The following is a 21457-nucleotide window of genomic DNA, read 5'->3' as shown; positions in this document are numbered from 1 at the left end:
TAGCCAAAACGTTAAACAGAAGCAGACTCCATACAAGAAGAACAAAAACTTTGTCGGTCGACCATCATGTAAGTAAACTTTGTCGGTCGACCATCATGTAAGTAGTCGCTTAGCAAGAAACAATTCCAGAAAAATAAAAAAAATAAACCAGCCAAATTCCAAGATCAGCACTACGACCGCCCATGTTAATTGCCAACAGTCCCAATACCGTCGCGGTTCTGGTTCATTGCAAATAACAATTTAAGATAGTGCAGCTAAAGCGAAAGCTTTGTCGGTCGACCGACATTAATCGCCTCGCCTCGCTTCGCCACATAACCTAAAAAGCGATTTTGATACATGTGTCGCCATTATAGAGCATCAAAGCTTTTCTGCAGAACCTTGGTAAGTAATCAATTATCAAAGGCATAGTTTCTGAGCAAGGACATGATCGGTTGACCGACAAGAATTATCCTCAAAAGCAAAAATCGCAAAAGAGAAGCAAACGTCCTTAGAAACAAAAAAACAAACTGCTCCAGTTTACTTAGTTGGAGGCAAGACGTTAACTGTAAAATACCTGACATTGCCCACGCGGTGGCTGCATTACTTTTGCTGCCGACTACGCTCACTGTAGGCTACTTTCATGCTGCTTCTGATTGGCTGCATTACAGTTTCAGTGCTCACCACAAGTTCACGTTCAGAGCCGTTGCGCCCAAGCTGATTTTGACAGCCAGTTTTGGTAATGGCAATTCTCGACTTTTTATCTGTGCTTTTGAAATGGTTTCTGGTATTTTGTTTTGAATCATTGACGTTTTTTGTTTTATGGCTGTCGACAGCCAAATTTTATTTCAAAACATTTACAAAACGCAGCTAGTGTTGATATTTATGCGCGACAGTGATTTATGCGTGGTACTGTCACGCACGGCATGCTTATGGATAAAAGTGCAACATTCGACACAGTCTGCAATGATGCGAGGACCCACAGCAATTTTGGACCAGTTTTAGGGTAAGAGCTTATCGAAAAGTTTCCAATTTAAACGTCATAAAGCTAGCACGTGTCAAATTAGTGTGTGCATTTGTATTTCCAGATCCTTGGGAGGCTCTGCTTAGATGGACAAATGTGCACGAGGACATGCAGTAAAGCAACAGGTAATGCAATTCTGAAGTAGAGCGCTATTTTCAGCTACCAAACGATAAAATGAATTTCGATTCAAGGGAATATTAGTCCTTTTTGGTACCTTAAACATAGGAAGCGAGCAGAAACTAGATTTTTTACTAAAGAAGTTTTCTTTAGGTATTTTAAAGTGCAGCAGGGACAAGTTTAACGTATTAAAATTTGAGTTGATTTAAGCCTTTTTTGTTGCTTATTTGGATGTCGACATGCATATGTCTTTTTATTGCTTATTTGCATGTCGACATGCCTGTTTCAAAAGTGGCAGTCAGTGCGTAATTGGTGGTGCGTATATGAAGGGTCCATAACTTATTTTTGCCATTTTTCTGTTTCTTTTTCAAATAATAAATTTTTAAAAAATAATAAATGAATTTAATGCGTTGTTGTTGCACTGTCCTGACCATTGCAGTTGGCTCTAAAACATTACAGAATGTTTATGTCGAAATTTCGATTTTTCCATTCGCTTTATTTATTGGCCAAATGCTCCGTTAACAAAAACACAAATTTTTAATTTAAGAGGTTTTGTTTGAAAACTGCATGTCGACATGCACAGCAATTTTGTTGCTGGTGCATTAAAAGTCCTAACATGCAGCGCTTTTCTATAACAAATGATCGTTCTTGAATGCAGTAGATCTGGAATGCAGCATCTGTTGCGGTCAAGTAAAACTTGAGTGAAATTGTTGTGCATCTGAAAATATCATATTGTAAGTAAGATAACCATGCTGATGTTTCAAAATTAATATGTTTTGCAGTGCAGATGAAGTATTGCTCTCCAGGTCCCTTGCCAGACGCGAATTCACCGGGAAGTGCGTGGATGTCGACATCCATGATTGTCCTTGCCATCGTGGTGATGATTAACTTGTTATGCATTTAGTAGTCGCTAATGCTATCCATGCTGGCTCTTTTGCAATTTCTGTCCTCTTGTCAGTTTTCCGTTTATGCTTCTAGCGGATTATCCAAATCGATTTTTTTTCTTAACTATGTTGGTGTTTTCATGAGAAAGTATGTCTCGGATGTTGGATTTTTTGTGTAAAACTAGTTATGTGAAACATGCCGAAATAAATACAAAATGGTATCTGATATCCATATCTAAATGTTTCATATTCGTAAGTTTTATATAAAAAAGGAGGTAATCTGTAATATCTAAGGCTAATTCAAAAGTTGTTATTAAACTATATAATATTTCTGACGAGGGATTGAGACACACCGGAAGTAAAACTTTCCGAATTTCATTGTTTTGTTCTCCAAATACAGGCGTTGAAGTACGTACAACAGTACAAGCACTGCACTTTTAATACCGCACGGGCTCAGATACTTCTATGCATAAAACGAAAAAACTGATACCTAACTCTCGGCAAAAGATGCTGCACAGATGGCCTATGACATTAATAATTATAATATAATATATTATCAATATTAATGTCATAGACCTGCATTTTGTGCAGCATCTTTTGCCGAGAGTTAGGTATTAGCATACTAGTATTATGCTAACCATAAGTTGCTAACATAATTATGCGTTTTGGTCTATCGCAGACTATTGCAGTTTTATAAATACCGTATTAGATTAGTTATTAGTTAGCCAGTAGCAACTAGCAGACACTTGTTGCGCATTTTTATTAACAATTTGGATAATTATTATCCAAATTATTGTTATAATAATGTTGAGGCTGTTTAGCTGTCAACTTGTCCACTTTGAGATAAACCTGGGGCAAGTGCTGCTCTATTGTCTGATTCAAAAGCTTTCCACAAAAAGTACAGCTTAGCCCAAGTAAGCATTTTACATTAACGTGGGTTATATAACTACTTATAACTCGGCAAGTTCAAAATAAACTGGTTGTGCAACAATTTAGTGAGCCGGCGGTGTACAGTCCAAACATTATCTTCTGTAGTTAGCGACATAAAAACATGTGGTTCCAACAAAGCGGTAAAGTAAATTCTGTGCCATCTGGACGACGCTTTTAAGAAGTAATTAGCGGAGTAACTTACGGGCTCACTTCAGAATCACCGACCTGATGGTCATCTGGTCATTTTTTGTATAAGAGTACTTATATTACATATCTAACATTCTGGATGTTGTACGATATATATAATTATGGCACACACTCACCGTCAGCCTCAAATTAGCGCTCGCATATACTGGCTAAGGGATCAGAGCTTGGACCAAGCGCCCAACGAATCCAAGAAATTTGACAAAACTCCTGAGGGCGATGAAACCATTACACCGGAAGAGCTTTTCCGCCGTACCGGCGTTTTATACCGGAAAGTAAGTGGTGATTCACGTTAGATTTTCATTAATTTTCACTTTGTTAATTTCATAAGTACTTACAGTACGTTCGAACGTTTTCGTAAGGTCCAGGGATTTGACCGGATTTCAACTGCAATTTTAAAATATTCCACTTTAGTGACCACTTATATAATTTCCGTTTTTCGTTTTTACCGACATTTAAAAGTTAAGACGTAGTTGGGATAGACGACAAAGGTACGTAAAACTCCATTAAACTAATGGCGCATGCATAGAACGAATACTAAAAACTTCAAAAAAATTTTTGTTTTCTCTCGCTTAAAGTAGTTTCGCATGCGTTCCATAAGTTTTGCACTGTATAATGTTAACCATAATTCACTGATACGATAAAAATCAACATCTGGTTAACACTGCATAATATACAACATAAATTACATAATTAACAACTTAATTCGATCGTAACATTTTATATATTCTACTATGGCATTGTACTACGGCAAAGCAGTGTTACAATACAAAACCGTACCCAGATTAATTAATTTATCGTAAATTACTAGGTGCAATTGACAATATCTGCAGAAGAACAAGAAGAAACCCTTAAGCGCTCAGTTCCGAATTTGGATCAATATGACTATCGCGACATCATTGACGTGTCCCCAAAAGGATTAGGAGACAAGTTCGATGCACTTGTAAGTTTACACTCACTTTACAGTCACCTTACAGGACTTACTGGTCATAAGCAAATTAATTAGGTGTATCACAATCTGTGTAATATTTTAATTTCTACAGTATAATATACTGCTAGTCTTTACACGAGATGCATATCGTATACGATCGCGAGAAAAAAAGATTTAGGTAAAATCAGCAATTTTACGCTCCAGATGCGAATGTTTTATGATGAACACATACATGGTGATGATGAAGTGCGGTTTGTCCTGGATGGAAATGGCTATTGGGATGTTCGGGACGTGCAGACCGATCAATGGATCCGTTTGGTTTTTGAAAAAGGTGACTTCATTAACATTCCGAAAGGCGCCTACCACCGGTTCAGTTTGGACAGCAACCAATACATGAAGTGCATGCGAATGTTTGCTGGCTCGCCGGTTTGGACTGCTTTTTATCGTAATAAAGATGGCGATACTCATCCGGCGAGAAAACAGTATGTGGAACAAGTTCTTCGGCGACAACAAACGACAGCATAACTGATACTGTAACATTAATTAACACTGGTACTATGGTTAACTAGCTTAGAACTTGAACTTTCGGTTAATTTTACCGGATTGTAGCCGAAATTGCAGCCCCACAAGGGCTGCGAGTATGAGAGTTTTTGCTTTCCACTAAAATGTCATCAGATTCTGTTTTCGGTTTGGAACATTTCATCCCTGTCTATGCACTTTAATACGTACAGTAGTGAATAGTTGTATCTGTATGACTGTATTGTATGGTTAGTTAAATATTTTTATTGTTTGCTGCATTCCAAATTTCCAGTCAGGTTGCGATTGTTAAATAAATCTTTAAGTATTATCTCTTCGGCTGTCCGATAGTTAGAAGAAACGCTTCTGTCATGGTGCGTGCATGGTACATGCAGGATCCCGTGAAAGATCAGTTTCTAGAAAATCATTTGGACCCTCCACAGATTGTGAGCCAAGAAGATTTGCACAAACGCACTGGAATATTCTCTGCACATGTTAGTAAAGAATTCTGTTTAAGTATCTACTCTAGTTTTTATTTGTGTGTTTTAGCAGACTGTAGAATGGTTGCGTTTTTAGATCGATTTGGCCTCGACGAATGAAAACGATGCATTGCAGAATATCCCTCAAGCATCGCAGTGTGGGTACCGTGATGTTGTAGAGATTTCTCCAGAGAAGATGGGTGATGAATTCAACAAGAAGGTAACAATAATACTTATTACCTGATAATTGACCAATTCACATATTCAACCACGTGGTAAGCTAGTCACGTGGTTTCCGTCTCGCATTTTCAGCAGGTGTAGATCGCTGTGTACAATATGCAGTTACAGCATTGCTTTCGACACTAAATGACTAGGTGAAAATCGTAGGAATCTGGATATCATCTCATAAAAAATGTTTTTTTACTGCGCTTTATTTACTCAGTCGCTAGTTTCGACCAAAAAATTAATATGAGTGGTGGAGTCAGTCAAACAGATCATTCGCGAGACGATTCAAGTGCGTCTACCAGCACGGATCATGCTGGCTAAGCAGTTGTCAAACAAGAAGGTACGATCACAGCTGAACGCAAATATATTCACGAATTACAAAAACATTATAATAATTAAATGTAGAAGCTTAAGCAAGACTTGCTTTCATTTTTGTTTTTTTCTTAGAAAAACCGTTGTGTATGGCTCGGTGTGCCACTGTGTGTGCAGAGTGGCGATGAGCAAGGCCCAGAAAACATCCACTGTATGCTGGTGTTTGACTTTCGCTCCATTGCTTCCCTACTGTTCATGGAAAATCGTCCACGTACGCGACTACGCGTACATTTTTGTAGATTTATCCTGGGGGCTTACATCTCAAAGATAACGATAGCACAGCTGAATTGGCATCCTGCGTTTCGAAATCTGCTGCAGCCAGAAAAACGAATCCACCATTATGCAAGCAAAACTGCGCGGCGAAACTCAGCTGTTGAAGAATTAGGCCTGTGTTTCTTAACATAGCCTGTATTAAAGAGAAAATTCCCTGGCGAAATTTCCAAAAAATATGTAGCTATCAGGCCCCTTAGCCAATTAAAAAAATTTCACTTTTTAAGATCAGAAAAAAAGTGAAAGCAGTGAAATACACAACAAATGCAGCAGCAGTCTGTAGAATCTACACCTGCTGGACGATATTAGCAAGCGACCACGTGACAATCGACCAATAGAATGCTAGTCCGTCCTTTATGTGAATTGGTCAATTGGAGGTTTAAATAATTTTGAGTTTTATTATGCACCTGCACAAATTAATAAGCTTTTACTCGAGCCTTGCGGTGTATATTTTATATAACAATGTAGGTAGGTAAGTGGTGATTCCTGAACTGCTGTTTGCTAGTGGCAGCTGGTCCTTGTTAATTTTACTGTGTCAGTCTGTGTGACCTGTGTGAGTACTCGGTACTGTACTTTCCGCGATTTTTGAATTTAGGTAGCCATATTTTTTGACGAACATCTGCATACGGATGAGGAGGTGCGTTTTATTTTGGCGGGAAGTGGATATTTTGATGTTCGCGACTGCGATGATAAGTGGATTCGCATTGCATGTGAGAGGGGTGACTTTATCGTCCTTCCAGCGGGAATCTACCATCGTTTTACAGTTGATGGGAGAAAGTATATCAAAGCCATGCGCTTGTTTGCCGGCGTTCCCGTGTGGACTCCCCACAACCGTGGCCAAGCTGCTGATCAACTGCCGGCCAGAGATGCCTACTTATCCAAGCATGGACTTTCTGTGTTGTAATTTCTAAATTCAGAGAATACGATGCCATTCTTGATTTATTCTTTCGTTTTAATGCTGACGGATTCGAAACAGCGAATTTTTGAATTTTTGTACGGTTGGATAAGCCGTTGTGATCATATCGTTATTTTTTGTATTGCATTTTATTGTTTTTATAAAGATTTTCGCTTCAAATTAAGTCTTTATGAATCCGTGAGTAAGTTGACCAGTAAAATTGTTAAAAATTAACAAGTTTTTTTGCAAATTTACCATTAAAAAGGTAACAACAACAAAAATATGTCGGAATGCACTCCTACCCGGGGAGGAAGTTTGAGGGAAAAAATCACGTTAAAAGGGGCCGTGGCCCCACCGAACAACGTATTTCGTGTACGAGATAAAATATGCCCATATTTGAAATTTCTGTACACATTTCGTATTTAGGAACTTTGATAACTGAAAGAAAGAATGAAAAATAACTGTTTTCAGGACGGCAAGTTGTGCCATTTCGAGGCTTTATCACTTGCCACAGTACTAGTACTTTAATCAAGAAGCAACTTGCAAGCAGTCCGAGCGTGCATGCATGACGTGTGAGTGTGTGACTGACAAGTGAGAGCACCTTATCTTCATTGTTTTATGGATCACTAGCGGTCTCCGCGCTGCAGTATTGTCGAACTGATGATTGGCTCCTGTCTCTTGGTAAACTCTCCAGAACGACATGGAGGCAAAATTGTGGTCAAATATTCCTGTTAGCGTCAGCAGCAAAGAATGCTACAGTCTGCCTCGACCGGTCCGGTTCAATCTTGAATGGAGATTCGAGAATCTCTCTACATATGTGAACCTGAAGGAAGATTCACCGATCGTCTTCTCGAAAGGTGTCACCATGGCGGATTTGGGGCTGCCGGAGAGTGCGGGACGCTGGCGTTTAGGCGTCAGGCTGCATCGTCGGATCCGGGAGAAAAAAAGAATCAACAAGTATCTGTCTGTCGACTTGTACTTAACGGACGAAGACCTTGAGAGCACCAAATACACTGCCGACGATCGATTTGAAGTGAAATTCAAAATGCAGTAAGCATTTGCACCGAATGATAATTAGCATCTATCCGTTACTGCGATGTATGCATACTAACTATTGATGATGGACGCCGGATAATTTTGTAAACCAAAGAAAATCTGGCGCGCATCTCTTAGCATAGGTTAATTGTTTTCTTCTTCATTCCCAGGTTGAGCACAGGAAAAGATGCTGAAATGGTGAATGTGGGCTGGGTGACGGAGGATGACAGCATAGTCTTCCCTTTCGATAAGGACCATGAATTCTGGGGATACGAAAAGTTTTGTGATTACGCCATTTTGTTTGGTCAAAATCCGAAGAAGAAAGGCTGTTTAAAGGACGATGTGGTGACCGTCATGGCCGATGTGATTGTGTGCCGTACTGGGACGTCCGATAAGCCTGCGACGATGACCACTCCCGAAGCGGTTTTTACTGGAAGAAAGAAACGAAAACTGGCGGCAGCGGACTGACGCAGTGATATAGGCGAGTGTTTTATAAGGACCAGAAGGCTGTTGCAGAGATTCAGCTATGATTAACAACGCCTTATTCACTCTTAGTTGCTGTAATTTGTTGTTATGAAGTTGCATCGGAATATGTACATGCTCGAGTTAAATGATGAAAACTGTTATTTTTTCGTGATACAGATAGAACGTTTTCCATATTGCTGCAGTGCATATGTGGATTTTAAATTATAAAAGTTTTTTCTTCGCTTAAATGTATTTATCTGTTGCTGCTCATTTCTGTACCTGACCCTGACTGGCGTATTGTATCACAGTATTTTGCAACCGCTATCAACTAGTAAATTCTTAACTTGAAATGACAAAATTATGATGTTGATATAAGACATGTGCTTTTTCCCTTCGCACATGAAACATTAACCTTGGGGCACGTGTTAGCGGATGGGATTAGCAGAAATTAAACCCAGCGTTCGAGGTTGTCAGCGCTTTCGATGGTGCTGATCATAACTTTTTGGGTGAGCGGCGGCATCGTTGTCAATTTTAATCAGTTGGTTGTGCGCAGGAAGATCTACTTGGCAACAAACATTGCGATTGCAATCAAACCACAGTTTTCGTGGTACGGAGTGCAGTGCGAATGATTCCAAGTCCACAAAATTCAAGAAAATAGCTTACCTATATAACTTGCATATAATATGACAGTTGCATCACATTGAGAAACTATATTAACTATGCTCAACGATCATTTCGGGTTTATCCTGGTATTTATTCCATATCGTAGTATCTTATGGAAACACTCGTCCGTAGTGCGTTGACAATGCACTAGCGTATAAAAATTTTATATTGCTGCAGTATTATAAAGTACCGACAAAATGTGGAGGCGCGCTTTTATGCGGCAGATTGCGGCCGGTTCTGGAATTATTTCACTGGTTTTACTCGTAAAGGACCGTGTGAATCGGAACCTCGTTTATGCGGACGCCATGAACCCGAATAATTTGTCTAATCTTAAATTGCGGCATGTACAGGTGTTCGTACGACATGGTGCACGTACCCCTCTACGAATATTGCCTTACTTGGAACAAGTACGTCTAAAATAATACTATAGATACAGTATATACAGTATTAAGTAAACAATTTTGATTTACTAAGCAAAATTGTTTTTTATATTACCGGTTACAACTCCTGTTACCATATTATTGCGATAGAGTATAGTGGGTCAACAGGATGATAAGCAATGTAACATAATTCACTAACTATATTTCTGGATAATTTTTTTATGAGCACAGGTACTAAGAACAGCATTTCTTCCAATTTCAAAGCGAACCTTTTACAACAGAATCGATAACGCTTGTGAAATTCTGAATGTTTTCATAGGTCACATGGTCGTTGGATGACCTGATGGCGGATCCACCGGATGTCGGGGTGCTGCCGTACGTTGTAAAAGATTTACGAGGGCAACCTTTAGAAATGGGCCTTTTTGAAAGCTTATCCCGAAGCGTCACTTTTAAGGGCGGTGCTTTTGCCGGTCAGCTAACGAAACCAGGTGCATACCGCGTTAAATACGTTTGCTGCACTCAGTAATCTTTTTTCACTTCTGGTACTTATATTAAAAGGTAGTAATTTGATTTTTCCATATTCAGGGAAGAGACAAATGTATGACCTTGGTCAGAATTTGCGAAAGGAATACATCGAAGGACATAAACTGCTGAAGCCAGACTTTGATCGCGATCAGACGTTGTAAGTTGCGCATGCATAAAGAAGAAAATACTGGTACTATACTGTAAAGTGTAATCTGCCGATTTTCAGCCACGAAAGAGAACTTTGTTTTGGTTTTATATGGTTAACAAATTAACCAATTATTTTTTTTTCGTACAGCATTCGTTCTACCAACATTACGAGGACGACCGAATCAGCGGTATGGATGGTGTCGGGGATGTACAACACTGTAGCGAATGGTACTACTCTTGTTAGTACAGTATCTTACATCTTTTTATTTATGATGCTTTTTATCAGTATAAATTTGTGTTCGATTCGAATACCTGTTACTTTTGCATTAGGATAATAAGAACACCGAAATGTGTGCTGTGTGTTCAAGTAGACTTTCTGTTTTTTACAGACCCAAAATATGTAAATATGGAGCCACTCACTGTTTTCGCTACCACCGAAGAGGACGAAATTCTGTATCCGAACCATACCTTTTGTGGTGCCCTCAATCGCTTAAGCAAACGCATCACACAGCATATGCACGAAATCACTGGTTTGCTTGCCGATCGTGATGCCCTGGAACAGGCCATCGATTACGACCTGAAAACCCATAAACGCCGTCTCGATTTTGTTGACCTACGAGACGAGGTTGCTGCCAGATTAGCCCACGATATGGAAGTGCATCCAGTGCTCAGAGAGTGGTTCGACAAGATCGACAATTACGCCGTACAAATTTTGGCGCGCATGGTAACCGGTAACGATCCTTCCTTGCAAATACAACGGGAACTTCTTCGTTTGGCCTGTGGACCGGCACTGCGCATGGTACTGGACAATATGTTTGGGGTCATACAGCGCAAGAACCGCTATAAGATGGAGGTATATGCGTGTCATGACTCCATGATGATCTCGCTGGTGATTGCACTGAAAATCTTCAATGGTCAGTGGCCGCCGTATGCGGCGGATTTGCGGTTCGAGTTGTTGGAGGATGAGAAGGGGCAGTTCTTTGTGCGGGTGAAATATCTAGGCCAGGACCAGGAGCTGCCCATTGAGGGAGGAGGAGCGTATAGTGCGGTGGCCGTGTATACCATTGAGAAATTTGAAGAATTTCTCAGTGAGCTGGCTATCAATCAGCGCCACTTAAAAGACCTCTGTTCGTTGAAGTCGGCATACACGGAACCGTTGCAAGATCTTGATGACTCCGAGGGCTCTTATTTTACTGCAGGGAAGAAAGAAAAATGATGTTTATATAAATAAATTGTTACATCTTCAACCAGCTGATAATTGTTACTGTTTCACTGTTTTAGTTAACTTGTGTTAAATTGTGTTAGCAAGCAATGCTTTCTAGCTTGCTACCGAAACTTGTGTTTGTAAAAAGTGATGTGGAGGTGCTAATGTGTGTTTCGCCTGCGTGCGCATAACGGGGTACTATAAAATTTTGTTAGACAAACAAAACAAGAACAAATACGAAATTTATGGGAAATTTTTGTTATGCATTCCTCTGTGGATCGACGCACCCGTTGACCTTTGAACAGTATCGACAGCATAGCGTACGTCGGTGCTGTTACAGTTCTCCACTAATCGGATTTCGGCATTAACTGGCTTATATGGGGTACTCGCAGGTACAGTACGATAGCTGCGTGCAATGCTTTGCGCTAAGAAAACGCATGTTTATAAATTGTTTTACAGTCCGTAGAAGATAACCCCTACAACAAAAGACGATTCCGACAGGAACTGCATATCACACTGCAGTAAGTGTACGGTATTGCTATGCCGACACAGTTAACTAGCTGTGCCAACAATCATAAGCTTTGGCTGTAATGCTGTATATATGTTCCTGTATCTTTCTTATACCTACCAGATAGCGTTATCCATAAATCTGTCAGACAGTATTGACAGACATTTGTACACCCAACCTATGAACGTTTAAACAACGGTGACCTTTCGATCATCGTAATCTAGCCGCTTGCTGTGCTGTGATTGATAGGCTATAGGCCACCATGCATGCCTTTCTGTTAATCAGCCACATAAACAATGACGAATAATGCAAGAGCAGATTCAAAACAGTTTATTACTGAACTTTTGAAAGTTTAAGATTGTGTGTTCACTGTGTTGCATCTAATAACCAGTGACCATCAGTTTCGAATTGTCCCTAAAAACAGTGTAAGTATTTTAAAATAACCACAGCAATGTGCGGCTGTATATATATTTGTCAACTGAACCCGTCAAATTAAGTAACATGAGCACTGCGTGTACTCGTGATTAACGTCTATCCATTGTGTCGTACTGCTACAGTTGTCTACGGTATATCTGCATCGCCTGGAAGTTTAATGTAGATACGACGTGAAATTCGCAAATGAAATGTTACTTTCGGCTTCATTTATTACTACTTTTATGACCATCCACCTACACACATCAAAAGCGGTCGGAAAACTGGAAGCGATAAATCGAAGACCTACAAGCGGGCCGGGAAATCATTCTGTACAAGCCAGGAGTGACTGGGAAGCAGTGAGTGCCAGATGTTTTGTTACTGTTAATACCTCATCAACATGTGAATGCGGGAACACCTTGTCTACATGTTGCTGTTGTTGGTACATGACCGTTGATTCGCCTACATTTCTGGAGACTCCAGAAGATCTTACTGCGTCGGACTTCGTGAAGGCTGTGCGGCGATTTTACAATTACAGATCCTGTCGTCCACTGCAGACTGGATTGCTGTCAGAACTGGAAACTGACCTTTTTGAAGATGTCATCCATCGATTTTTCCGCGTACCTCTTACGGTTGCTCAAGAAGCGGTCACTCTACAACCAAATATATCCATACAGTTCTGGTCAGGAGTGATAGCAACGATGACGACATATCACCGTTCGTGGCGTTCTTCAGTGATTAACAATTCCGGTGACACCTGGCCAGTTTTTGCGCATCGAATTGTCGACTTGTCTTCGAATTGTAAGACCGTAAAAACAACAAGTCAGTCCTTATATGTTCTCGATACAGCGACCTCTCAAAACGACGATTTGTTTTCCGATAACTGCGAAATAGACTGGATACAAAATTCGCAATCTATTCTCTGTGCCGAAATTGACACGGAGGTTTTAAAAAATTTTTGCCGTTCACATAATAATCTCAGCAGCTCTGAGCCGTATTTGGCGAATATCCTAATTACCGCATCCGAGCGGACTTTTGTAGCAGAAATCCCGACACAAATTGTCCAGACAGAATCCATACTAGAAATCGCTGCAACAACAAGTTGGACAATTGGACTACTATCCCCATTCAACAACTCGGATTTGCAGACGAACACCACAGGATATTTTTTGAAAGTTACCTTTCCGCTTTTTCTACTGGTTTGTAACCATTTATTTGCGACTTGAAGCCCTTGTTGAGCAGAGCATTAACAATTTCATGATCTTTTATAGCCAGATTCGTTCCGAAGATTGGATAGCAAAACGGAATACAGTCTCTTCTGCATAATGCTACCTCAAGGAGAAAATTACTGGAGTGAACACGACTGTCAGTTAGCGAAGATAATTAACGTGGGCCACGGGATCGTAACATGTCATTGCCGGAAATTTGGCATGTTAACATTTGTGCTCGCACACATCCGCAATTCTCTCGGCGAAACTTCAATGCCGGCTACTAATACGGTTGCTGTGGACATCACCACTACGAACGACCCAATCCTTACGATTTCGACATCAGAATTGTCAACCGAACCAGATTTGTCTACCGCTACAGAATCCTTGACCACACCAGCGCAGACAGTGACCTCCACGATGACAACTGCATCTCCTTTCAGCACAACAGTTGAAATTACGGAACGGCCAGGTGACCCCTATACTGTGTTAGAGTATTACGCAAATGTCACAAATTTCGAGCAGTATCCAGTACAAGCGATAAATGCCACCCTGGAAGCAGTGACAGAGTTAGCACAACATCCTCCAATCAGATTTTCCGCTATCGAAGATGCCGTTGATATTATAGACTTGTATATGCATGCTAATTTCACTGATTCGTCCGTAAATGATGATCCTTGGTTTGGACTAACGCTGGACGCGGTGGATCTGATTGTGACGATCTGCGATGCCATATTGGGATTAGATCTGAGTGGAGAAATTGAGTCTCCGCAATCTACCCAACAAGGCAACGAAGTGGCGACGTTAGTGCTAGACACCTTAGAAAAACTGCACACCATCGCACCTCCGGGCGAAGAAGCAAAGGAAATCTTTAAGGACTACATTTCCGTATATATTAATGCCTTTATTGTAAATTCAACTAGCGAATTTCAATCTATATCTGCAACACTGAAACTAGTGGTGACCGTCGAAGAAATCTTTCCTAATCATACTATGGATGCATACTTTTCAAAGTATTCTCTGGACGAGATTTTTATGGGAGTTTCGCGCCTGGAACTCAATGAAGAAGCATTACGACATGAATTCAATGACTTCGGTGAGCGATTTTAGATAACTGCGCTATTAGTAACTAGCGCTTTCCAAAGTTAAAGTTGATTACGGTAATATTAATTTATATCTAAAGTAACGTAACTTTTGAAATATACTTTGAAAGCATATAGTGGTGACCTTTGCGTTAAAAGTAGTGCGTCTGGTTTGTTATCAAACCGCAGTTGTCAGTATAGCCCTTTTTTAGTGCAGTCCCTACCACCGAATACAAATGCCGTCTTTTCTTACTCCTTAATGGCTCTACAGAAGTTTCGAATTTGTAAATTTGGAGATCCTTTGGAAATGCCAAAGCGTAATGCTAGAAGGACCGGATCCGTATTAGTTTCCGCAGCAATCCAAAACACTTCCCGGTCTCACAAAGAGATGGTGTCCATTACACACAAAGTGGACAATCTTTTCAAAGTATGTGGACACTTTACTGCACAAGTGTACAGGGTACCGGTACCTTACCATGCTTTGCACCTGAGCATTAATAAGCCTCTTATTCGATATAATTGTAACACGAAATCAAGACATATAATAAAACTAGTATTACATAATGGTTCGGTGTAACAGTGCTTGCTACAGTGAGAATTTTTTCCTCAGGGCAGAATTTCTGGCCGCAAAGAGCATCGGTGTGTGTATTTGGATTATAAAAAATCTTTGCATGACCCGAATGTATCCGCAAGATGGTCCACTGAAGGATGTTTTCTTAACCACAAAAATTCAACGTGGAAAGAAGGAACAATTGTGGAATGTGTCTGCAATCATCTCACACCGTTCACAATGTTGCTTGACCTTTGCGGAAGCATCGTTAGCGGCGACAATCTGGACGACAGCAGCTATTATAAAGCGTTGGAGCCTACCATTGTCACCATGGCCAGTCTGAGTGTTTCGATTATTTGCTGTTTTGTCATTGCTTGTCACCTACTGTACGTATTTATTTGTAAAGTCGCTTCGTATATAGTAAAAATCAGTACTTAAATAGTTAACTTGTGAATAATATAATTCGAAGGTCAAAACTCAAGAGACAGTAAACACATGATTCAAGTAATATATAATTGATAATTGTGGATGGACAGATGGGCAGTGTGGCAAAAATTTATTGGATTGACGCCCCGGAATTTCACCCGACTAAACCTGGTCCTTAGCATTTTCCTGGCTCACACATCTTTTCTCTTGACGTACATCGCGCTCGAAGGAGAGAGTGAAACGGGTTGTTTAATCATGGCTCTTATATGCCATTGGCTGATGCTAGTTGTGTTTGCTTGGATGGGAATCGAAGCTTATCGCATGTTCCTACCTACTTTAAAATCCAAATTTTGGACAGCTACCGAAGAAAACAAAGTGATACCTGGTGATAACTATCGCGGTTTTAGATGGAAAGCCTGGTGCATTGCATGGAGTACGGAACAGACAAAATTCTAAAATTAGTTTTTAGCCGTTAACACTCTGTCGACTCCCTGAATCTGGCATTCCCGAATGCTAAAACATTGTTTTTTGTTTTTAGTGTTGCCTCTCAGTTTACCATTTATTGCGGGACTCAGTCATATAGACAGCATGGAAAATTCATTTAAAGGCAACGCTTACGACGTGGAGGAAAGATGGTAACTGCAAGATGCACAATTCTTAGATTTCACCAGAATGTAATATAATTTGTTATGTAATATAATTTGTATTTGTTGTTAAGTATACTGCTGAATAGCTGCATACAGTGAATAGTACGCACAAATTGGTCTTTCGAAGTTTTTTTTCTGTGTTGTATTCCATCTGTGCGCGTTAGCTCTAGAAGTCGAACTACCGAAATAAATAATGACAAAACAAAACAACTCAAAGCAAGTGAAAGTGGAATTGATATCATATAATACTATTACAGGTGCTGGCTCGATCCCGATCACGTTGTTTTTGCTGCAGTGACCTTTCTCGTGCCGATAACGGTGGTATCGGCGTGCAACATTTTGGTGCTAACTGTCTACATACGGCGTATGTTGAATAAATATTAACCATACAACAAAAACACGAAACCTAATTATGTTATCGCGATAGGTTGAGAATTATTTATTTCTATGTTTTGTGCAGATCGGATTAACACACAGCAAAAGATTACTATCCAACGAACTTTGCGGCAAGATTCTCCTCAGCGACTTAGCATTATAAATCTTGTTGGCACTACAGGGCTGCTTGGAGGAACATGGCTTCTGGGATATTTTCTTCTTTTCGTATGCAGCGTTGATGATAATATCAAAATTGGTCTTGGATGCCTTTACATCGTCCTCAGCGCTGCGCAGGGAGTTTTTATCCTCGCTGTACATATCAGAGGAACTGTTGCTGGTTCTTTTAGAAAACGGGAAAGAGTTACGAAAAGAGGTAAATTTTGCAATATCAGGAGTGCTTTAAATCATAGCGCACTTACCATACTTGATTTCGAAGCCAAAATGCCATCATGCAATACGCACGGGAATGATACTGTAAATACAGATATTTCGTATTGTATTTATGGTTTGAAGCCGTTCGCGTTTGTATTTTACATGAATTTTAATCCCATGTTTTTGGAAACATGAGCAAATAATGCTGTCGTTATCTGCTTTTAGCTGTTATAAAACATAAGTCCAACGATTCAAATGATTTTCTTGGACCGGATCGAATGGCTCTGACCTTGGCATCCTCTTTGTCGCATGGTCAGCAATCGAACGAAACAATCTTGACGGAAATAGATTCCGTTCTGCCGGAAAATGCATCTGAAGGCGTGTCAAAAAATTCTGGAACTCGTGTCTTTCTAATTAACTCCGAAAGGGAGGAAGAAAGTTCTTTGCCGGAAACTACCATAATGTAGCGAAGTCAGTAGCGGGTTTGAACATTACGAACACAAAAAAATAAAAAAAACGCACAATAAGTTGGTATGCGTGTTGTTCATGTGTAAGTACAGATATATAAGGCCCAGCCGCCCAGCAGAAGGATCACTCGCGAATTCAGTACAAATTCAACACAAGGGTTGTCAATTTGAACACCATAAAACCAAGAGCCGATATAGGTGCTGCAGTAAGTGAAATACTGTTCCGCGGTGATGGAGTGCGGGGCTTTCTTAAAATGTTTTACGCAACCAGAAAGGGGTTTTCTTAAGCATTTCTTACCAACTAGAACGGGTAAGTAATCGGCCTCGGTGAGGTCAGTATCTTCGACAACTAAAAACTTCTAGATATTGTCGAAGAATGCCTAACAGTGAACTTGTGAAACAGAATTTTAGCGCATCTGCGTACATATTGCAGGGCGGCATATTATATTTTTGTAGACGTTGACAATATTGGTGAAACGATTGTCAACCGCGGATACTGGTTGCGTGTTTTGTTCTGCCGGAAATATGCATCTGTTGCAACTCTTGTCCAGCCGCCGCTGATTCAGGATATATAGCGCGAAAATAAAAAGGTACGTCACTGGATGGTGTGTCGCTTATCGAACTGAAGACATAACAGATTAAATGCATGCTTGTGAATTGTGAATACAGTACGTACTGTGTATACTATAAATGTGCAGCGGTACCTGCAAGTATCCGTACTTGCGGCATCCCCGTTAACGCCCGACAAATACCGGCGATGCAATCTCCCAGCTGCTGCCGCTGATCAGTGGGAAACGTGAGAGCTGTTTGTGATTACACGGTATTCAATAGCTTAGTGGGGATTAGCAGTAAAAAGGGCAGGCGGTGCTTGTGATGCACTGCCAGACCGTAATCGCCTTCTAATAATTTTTATCCCCGCCAGCAGTCCCGCAAGTCCAGGAATATATAGACGATCATTTGCTGCAGTGCGGTTGCGGTAGTGTGCTCGAGCCTGGTGTTAGTGCTGCAACCAAATCACTACTGTCACGCGCACATGGGCAATGCCGGTATTTTTCCCATCATAATTTGCAACATCTTAAAACCCATAAGAAAAAGCACTGCGGCATCGATTACTGCTCGGGCCCTTTTAACAGTGAGTGACCTTTTCGTGAGTGACAGCCGTTTAGGGTAATATCTGAAATTTTCGTACACAGTGCTGTGTTTTTTTTAAATCAAAGAATACACCTCTGATGAAAGTATGGATCGCTCGGGAAATATTGGATGGTTTGGGATTCCGGCCGATGCTTTCCAGGACATCCAACAGCGGACATTCTCCCGTTTACAGGAACTGGGAGAATGGACGCAAGACCGTTACCGCAGCATTGTCGATGCATCATTGCATTTTTCTGATCCCAGGTATCAGCATTTATACCAGCGAAAGAGTCGTTTGGACCTCATTCGCCTATCCGCGTGTGTCTGTGGTATTGAATTCTGTTATGCGGCGGAAACGGCGTTCGTGAGCCCGACCTTATTAAAAATCGGCATACCGGTCCGTTTAATGACGTTGATCTGGTGTTTGAGTCCCGCCATCGGCTTCTTCCTGGTGCCGTTTCTGGGCTCCTGCTCCGATCGCTGCCAGTTCTTTATGGGCCGTCGTCGTCCCTTTATTATTCTACTAAGCTTCGGTATTATTATTGGTTTGGCATTGGTGCCGCATGGAGCCAGCCTTGGCTACCTTCTCGGCGATCGAGCACCGCTGCATCGCGGTGGACATTTTAGCATTAACGAAACTCTCCTTTTGCATAATAAAACGCTATCATTGGAAAGTGACACTGACGATGTTGTGACGCATTTCCGACCGATTGGAATATTCTTTACTATTTTGGGTGTCATGTGTTTGGACTTGTGTGCCGATTCATGCCAGTCACCGAGTCGCGCGTATTTGCTGGATGTCAGTTTGCCGGAAGATCATGGCCGAGGCTTATCCACATTTACCTTCATGGCCGGATTGGGTGGCGGTTTAGGCTATGTGCTGGGAGCCATTCACTGGGAACACACCGCGCTGGGCGCGGGTGTCGGCGGTCAGGAAGCAGCTGTCTTCCTGATTGTTCTAATTATCTACCTCATCTGCCTGGCGATCACTATTACCAGTTTCCGCGAGATGCCCTTGAAGGACATTGAAGCGCGGACCCATCATCAGCGCACGGCGCAACAGCAGCACAACAATCCGGTCTTTGAGCCGGCCGAACTGGATCCGGCGGAGACGCAGCCGCATCGCGCCGGGGACGCCATTAACAACGGTTTTAAGAATTACAATGTGGATTTCTGTGAGGTTGATGTGTCGGATTTCGCGCCCCTGCATGTCGTGGACGACAGTGTGCGTGAGGAGGCCGCACTGACGATTCAGGATTATTTATGGTCCATCATTTATATGCCCAAATCATTGCGCGTCCTGTGCCTGACAAATTTGTGCTGCTGGATGTCGTTGGTGTGCTATTCATTGTATTTTACGGATTTTGTGGGGCAGAGCGTATTTGGAGGTGACCCCACGGCGGTGGCGGCCAATAGTGCGGCACGTCATCTCTATGAGGAAGGTATTAGGTTTGGCTGTTGGGGCATGGCGATTTATTCAGTATCGTGTTCCTGCTACAGTGCAATTATCGAAAGATTAATCTTAAAGTGGGGTACGTAGCCATCATGATCCGACGGTTGCCGTGGCAGTTTCGTAATTGTCCCAGTTCTGTAGCGTACAGTAATTTTCAGAGGTTCGTGCAACCCAGTAGTTTCGACATATCGACGGTGTGAAATGTTACGCGATGCGGTTGGATATGTCCGGTTGATATATGCGCAGTCACCTTACAATGTCAACATTACCGGTCGGGATTAACCATTACACCAAGGCTGATTGTTTGCATACGGCAGCAATAAGAGCGCTGATAAATGGGATCATGTAACCTTTTAAATAAACAAGAAAGAACAGTTTCGATCCTTGTTGAACGTAAAGCAATATTTAGCTATTATTATATCGGACCATCTGTACTACAGGATTCAGGGGCTATACAAGAAACCTTATTGGATATTTTCTGCCTGAATGTTGATCAGGAGAATAGTTATTTCCAATTATTTCTTCCCGAAAAACCTTAAGATAACCCTTTCACGAAAAATTATAAGAGAACACCAGCGCACTTTAGAAATTTTTTAACCGTTGCTGTTACCACCAAGATAAACCTGACTTGTACAATTCTTAACATATTTTGAATTTCACACACATAATATTATACGATATAGAAGTTTTTCTACAAACGCAGGCGCGACATGTATTACCGAACCAATATCGGTATTGTGTTTTACAGGCAAGCGCCCTACGTTTGCTCTTAAACCTGTTTCCTAATGATCTTGGCTACCTTCTATGCTACGCACACGGCGGTGTACGGTAGTGATTTTTGTGATAATTATACTGTTAAATTTGCAGGAGCAAAAAGGATATACATTAGCGGGCAGCTTATTTACACCGTTGGAATGCTACTGATGGCTATTATAAGGACGAAGCCATGTGTAATCATATTTTCCGCCAGTGCAGGGATTATGTACTCGACATTATTCACCATGCCCTTCTTTCTGGTTGCTCATTACCATTCTTCCGGTTTGGTAAGTGTAACAGCACAAATATAACAGCAATAAGCCTTAATTCATTTAGCTTTCAGGGAATTGGAACACAGAAATCAAACCCTGCTCACATAATTATTTACGTTTTTGCATTTGCTTGCAGTTCGAGGAAGAGCAGTCTATCACAGCCCACATGATACAACACCGGAAGCACGTGCGCGGATTGGGTACTGATGTCGCCACAGTGAGCAGTATGGTTTTCTTGGCTCAATTCATCCTTTCGGGACTTAATGGAAGTCTTGTACACTTTACGGGAACTCCCACTTCTACAGTCGTTTTATCCGCCGTGCTCAGTTTTTGCGGGGCATTAGCAGCTACGCAAGTTACTTATGTCAATCTATAACATACAAATTTAACACGGACTATACCGCAGATGCTGCGATAAGTTCTCCTTGCTAAAAGCAAAACGGAAAAATTAATAATAATAATAATTATACGTAATAAAAAGCTTTTACCGATTTAGCGTCCGTATTGCAACACTCTAAAGCTTCCCCTACTTTATCTTCGTCATAGTACTTGTATCT

The 21457-nt window shown here is 41.1% G+C and overlaps 5 protein-coding genes and 1 long non-coding RNA gene across 10 annotated transcripts; all 6 read left to right on the top strand.

Annotated features, from left to right (window-relative positions):
• The first annotated feature begins 776 nt into the window (after positions 1-776).
• On the top strand, positions 777-2197 carry LOC129583749 (uncharacterized). The gene is made up of 3 exons (XR_008689814.1): positions 777-982; positions 1065-1125; positions 1900-2197. It is a non-coding gene; the product is annotated as an uncharacterized LOC129583749 (long non-coding RNA).
• Positions 2198-2992: 795 nt separating this feature from the next.
• LOC129583639 (acireductone dioxygenase-like) lies at positions 2993-4594 on the top strand. Its single transcript, XM_055475526.1, has 3 exons — positions 2993-3410; positions 3947-4078; positions 4271-4594. The coding sequence occupies exons 1-3, from the start codon at positions 3240-3242 to the stop codon at positions 4589-4591; spliced, it is 624 nt and encodes a 207-aa protein (XP_055331501.1). The 5' UTR covers positions 2993-3239; the 3' UTR covers positions 4592-4594.
• A 116-nt stretch (positions 4595-4710) lies between these two features.
• On the top strand, positions 4711-8666 carry LOC129583638 (acireductone dioxygenase-like). 2 transcript variants are annotated; one of them, XM_055475525.1, is made up of 4 exons: positions 4711-5076; positions 5159-5281; positions 6524-7873; positions 8029-8666. In XM_055475525.1, the coding sequence occupies exons 1-3, from the start codon at positions 4954-4956 to the stop codon at positions 6830-6832; spliced, it is 555 nt and encodes a 184-aa protein (XP_055331500.1). In that variant the 5' UTR covers positions 4711-4953; the 3' UTR covers positions 6833-7873; positions 8029-8666. The 2 variants fall into 2 exon arrangements, with proteins under 2 accessions (XP_055331500.1, XP_055331499.1); XM_055475524.1 differs by lacking the exons at positions 4711-5076; positions 5159-5281 and having other exon boundaries at positions 6835-7873.
• Positions 8667-8936: 270 nt separating this feature from the next.
• On the top strand, positions 8937-11478 carry LOC129583619 (lysophosphatidic acid phosphatase type 6-like). The gene is made up of 5 exons (XM_055475496.1): positions 8937-9393; positions 9686-9854; positions 9952-10048; positions 10187-10266; positions 10428-11478. The coding sequence occupies exons 1-5, from the start codon at positions 9184-9186 to the stop codon at positions 11252-11254; spliced, it is 1383 nt and encodes a 460-aa protein (XP_055331471.1). The 5' UTR covers positions 8937-9183; the 3' UTR covers positions 11255-11478.
• A 454-nt stretch (positions 11479-11932) lies between these two features.
• On the top strand, positions 11933-17878 carry LOC129583736 (uncharacterized). Of its 4 annotated transcripts, none has more exons than XM_055475671.1 (10): positions 11933-13360; positions 13433-14465; positions 14664-14878; positions 15062-15387; positions 15538-15860; positions 15966-16062; positions 16332-16438; positions 16535-16822; positions 17047-17292; positions 17745-17878. In XM_055475671.1, exons 1-9 carry the CDS (start codon positions 12374-12376, stop codon positions 17286-17288), a joined length of 3618 nt encoding a protein of 1205 aa, XP_055331646.1. In that variant the 5' UTR covers positions 11933-12373; the 3' UTR covers positions 17289-17292; positions 17745-17878. The 4 variants fall into 4 exon arrangements, with proteins under 4 accessions (XP_055331646.1, XP_055331647.1, XP_055331648.1 ...); XM_055475672.1 differs by lacking the exon at positions 17745-17878 and having other exon boundaries at positions 11934-12175; positions 12308-13360; positions 17047-17293; XM_055475673.1 differs by lacking the exon at positions 17745-17878 and having other exon boundaries at positions 11934-12962; positions 13203-13360; positions 17047-17293.
• Positions 17879-18285: 407 nt separating this feature from the next.
• LOC129583737 (proton-associated sugar transporter A-like) lies at positions 18286-21383 on the top strand. Its single transcript, XM_055475674.1, has 4 exons — positions 18286-18420; positions 18506-19951; positions 20740-20915; positions 21037-21383. Exons 2-4 carry the CDS (start codon positions 18526-18528, stop codon positions 21274-21276), a joined length of 1842 nt encoding a protein of 613 aa, XP_055331649.1. The 5' UTR covers positions 18286-18420; positions 18506-18525; the 3' UTR covers positions 21277-21383.
• Positions 21384-21457: the final 74 nt, after the last annotated feature.

Source organism: Paramacrobiotus metropolitanus, unplaced genomic scaffold, assembly GCF_019649055.1.
Source record: "Paramacrobiotus metropolitanus isolate TYO unplaced genomic scaffold, Prichtersi_v1.0 Parri_scaffold0000011, whole genome shotgun sequence".
Taxonomy (NCBI): Eukaryota; Metazoa; Tardigrada; class Eutardigrada; order Parachela; family Macrobiotidae; genus Paramacrobiotus; species Paramacrobiotus metropolitanus.
The sequence above is the reverse complement of the archived record's forward strand: the minus strand, read 5'-3'. Positions and strand labels throughout refer to the sequence as shown.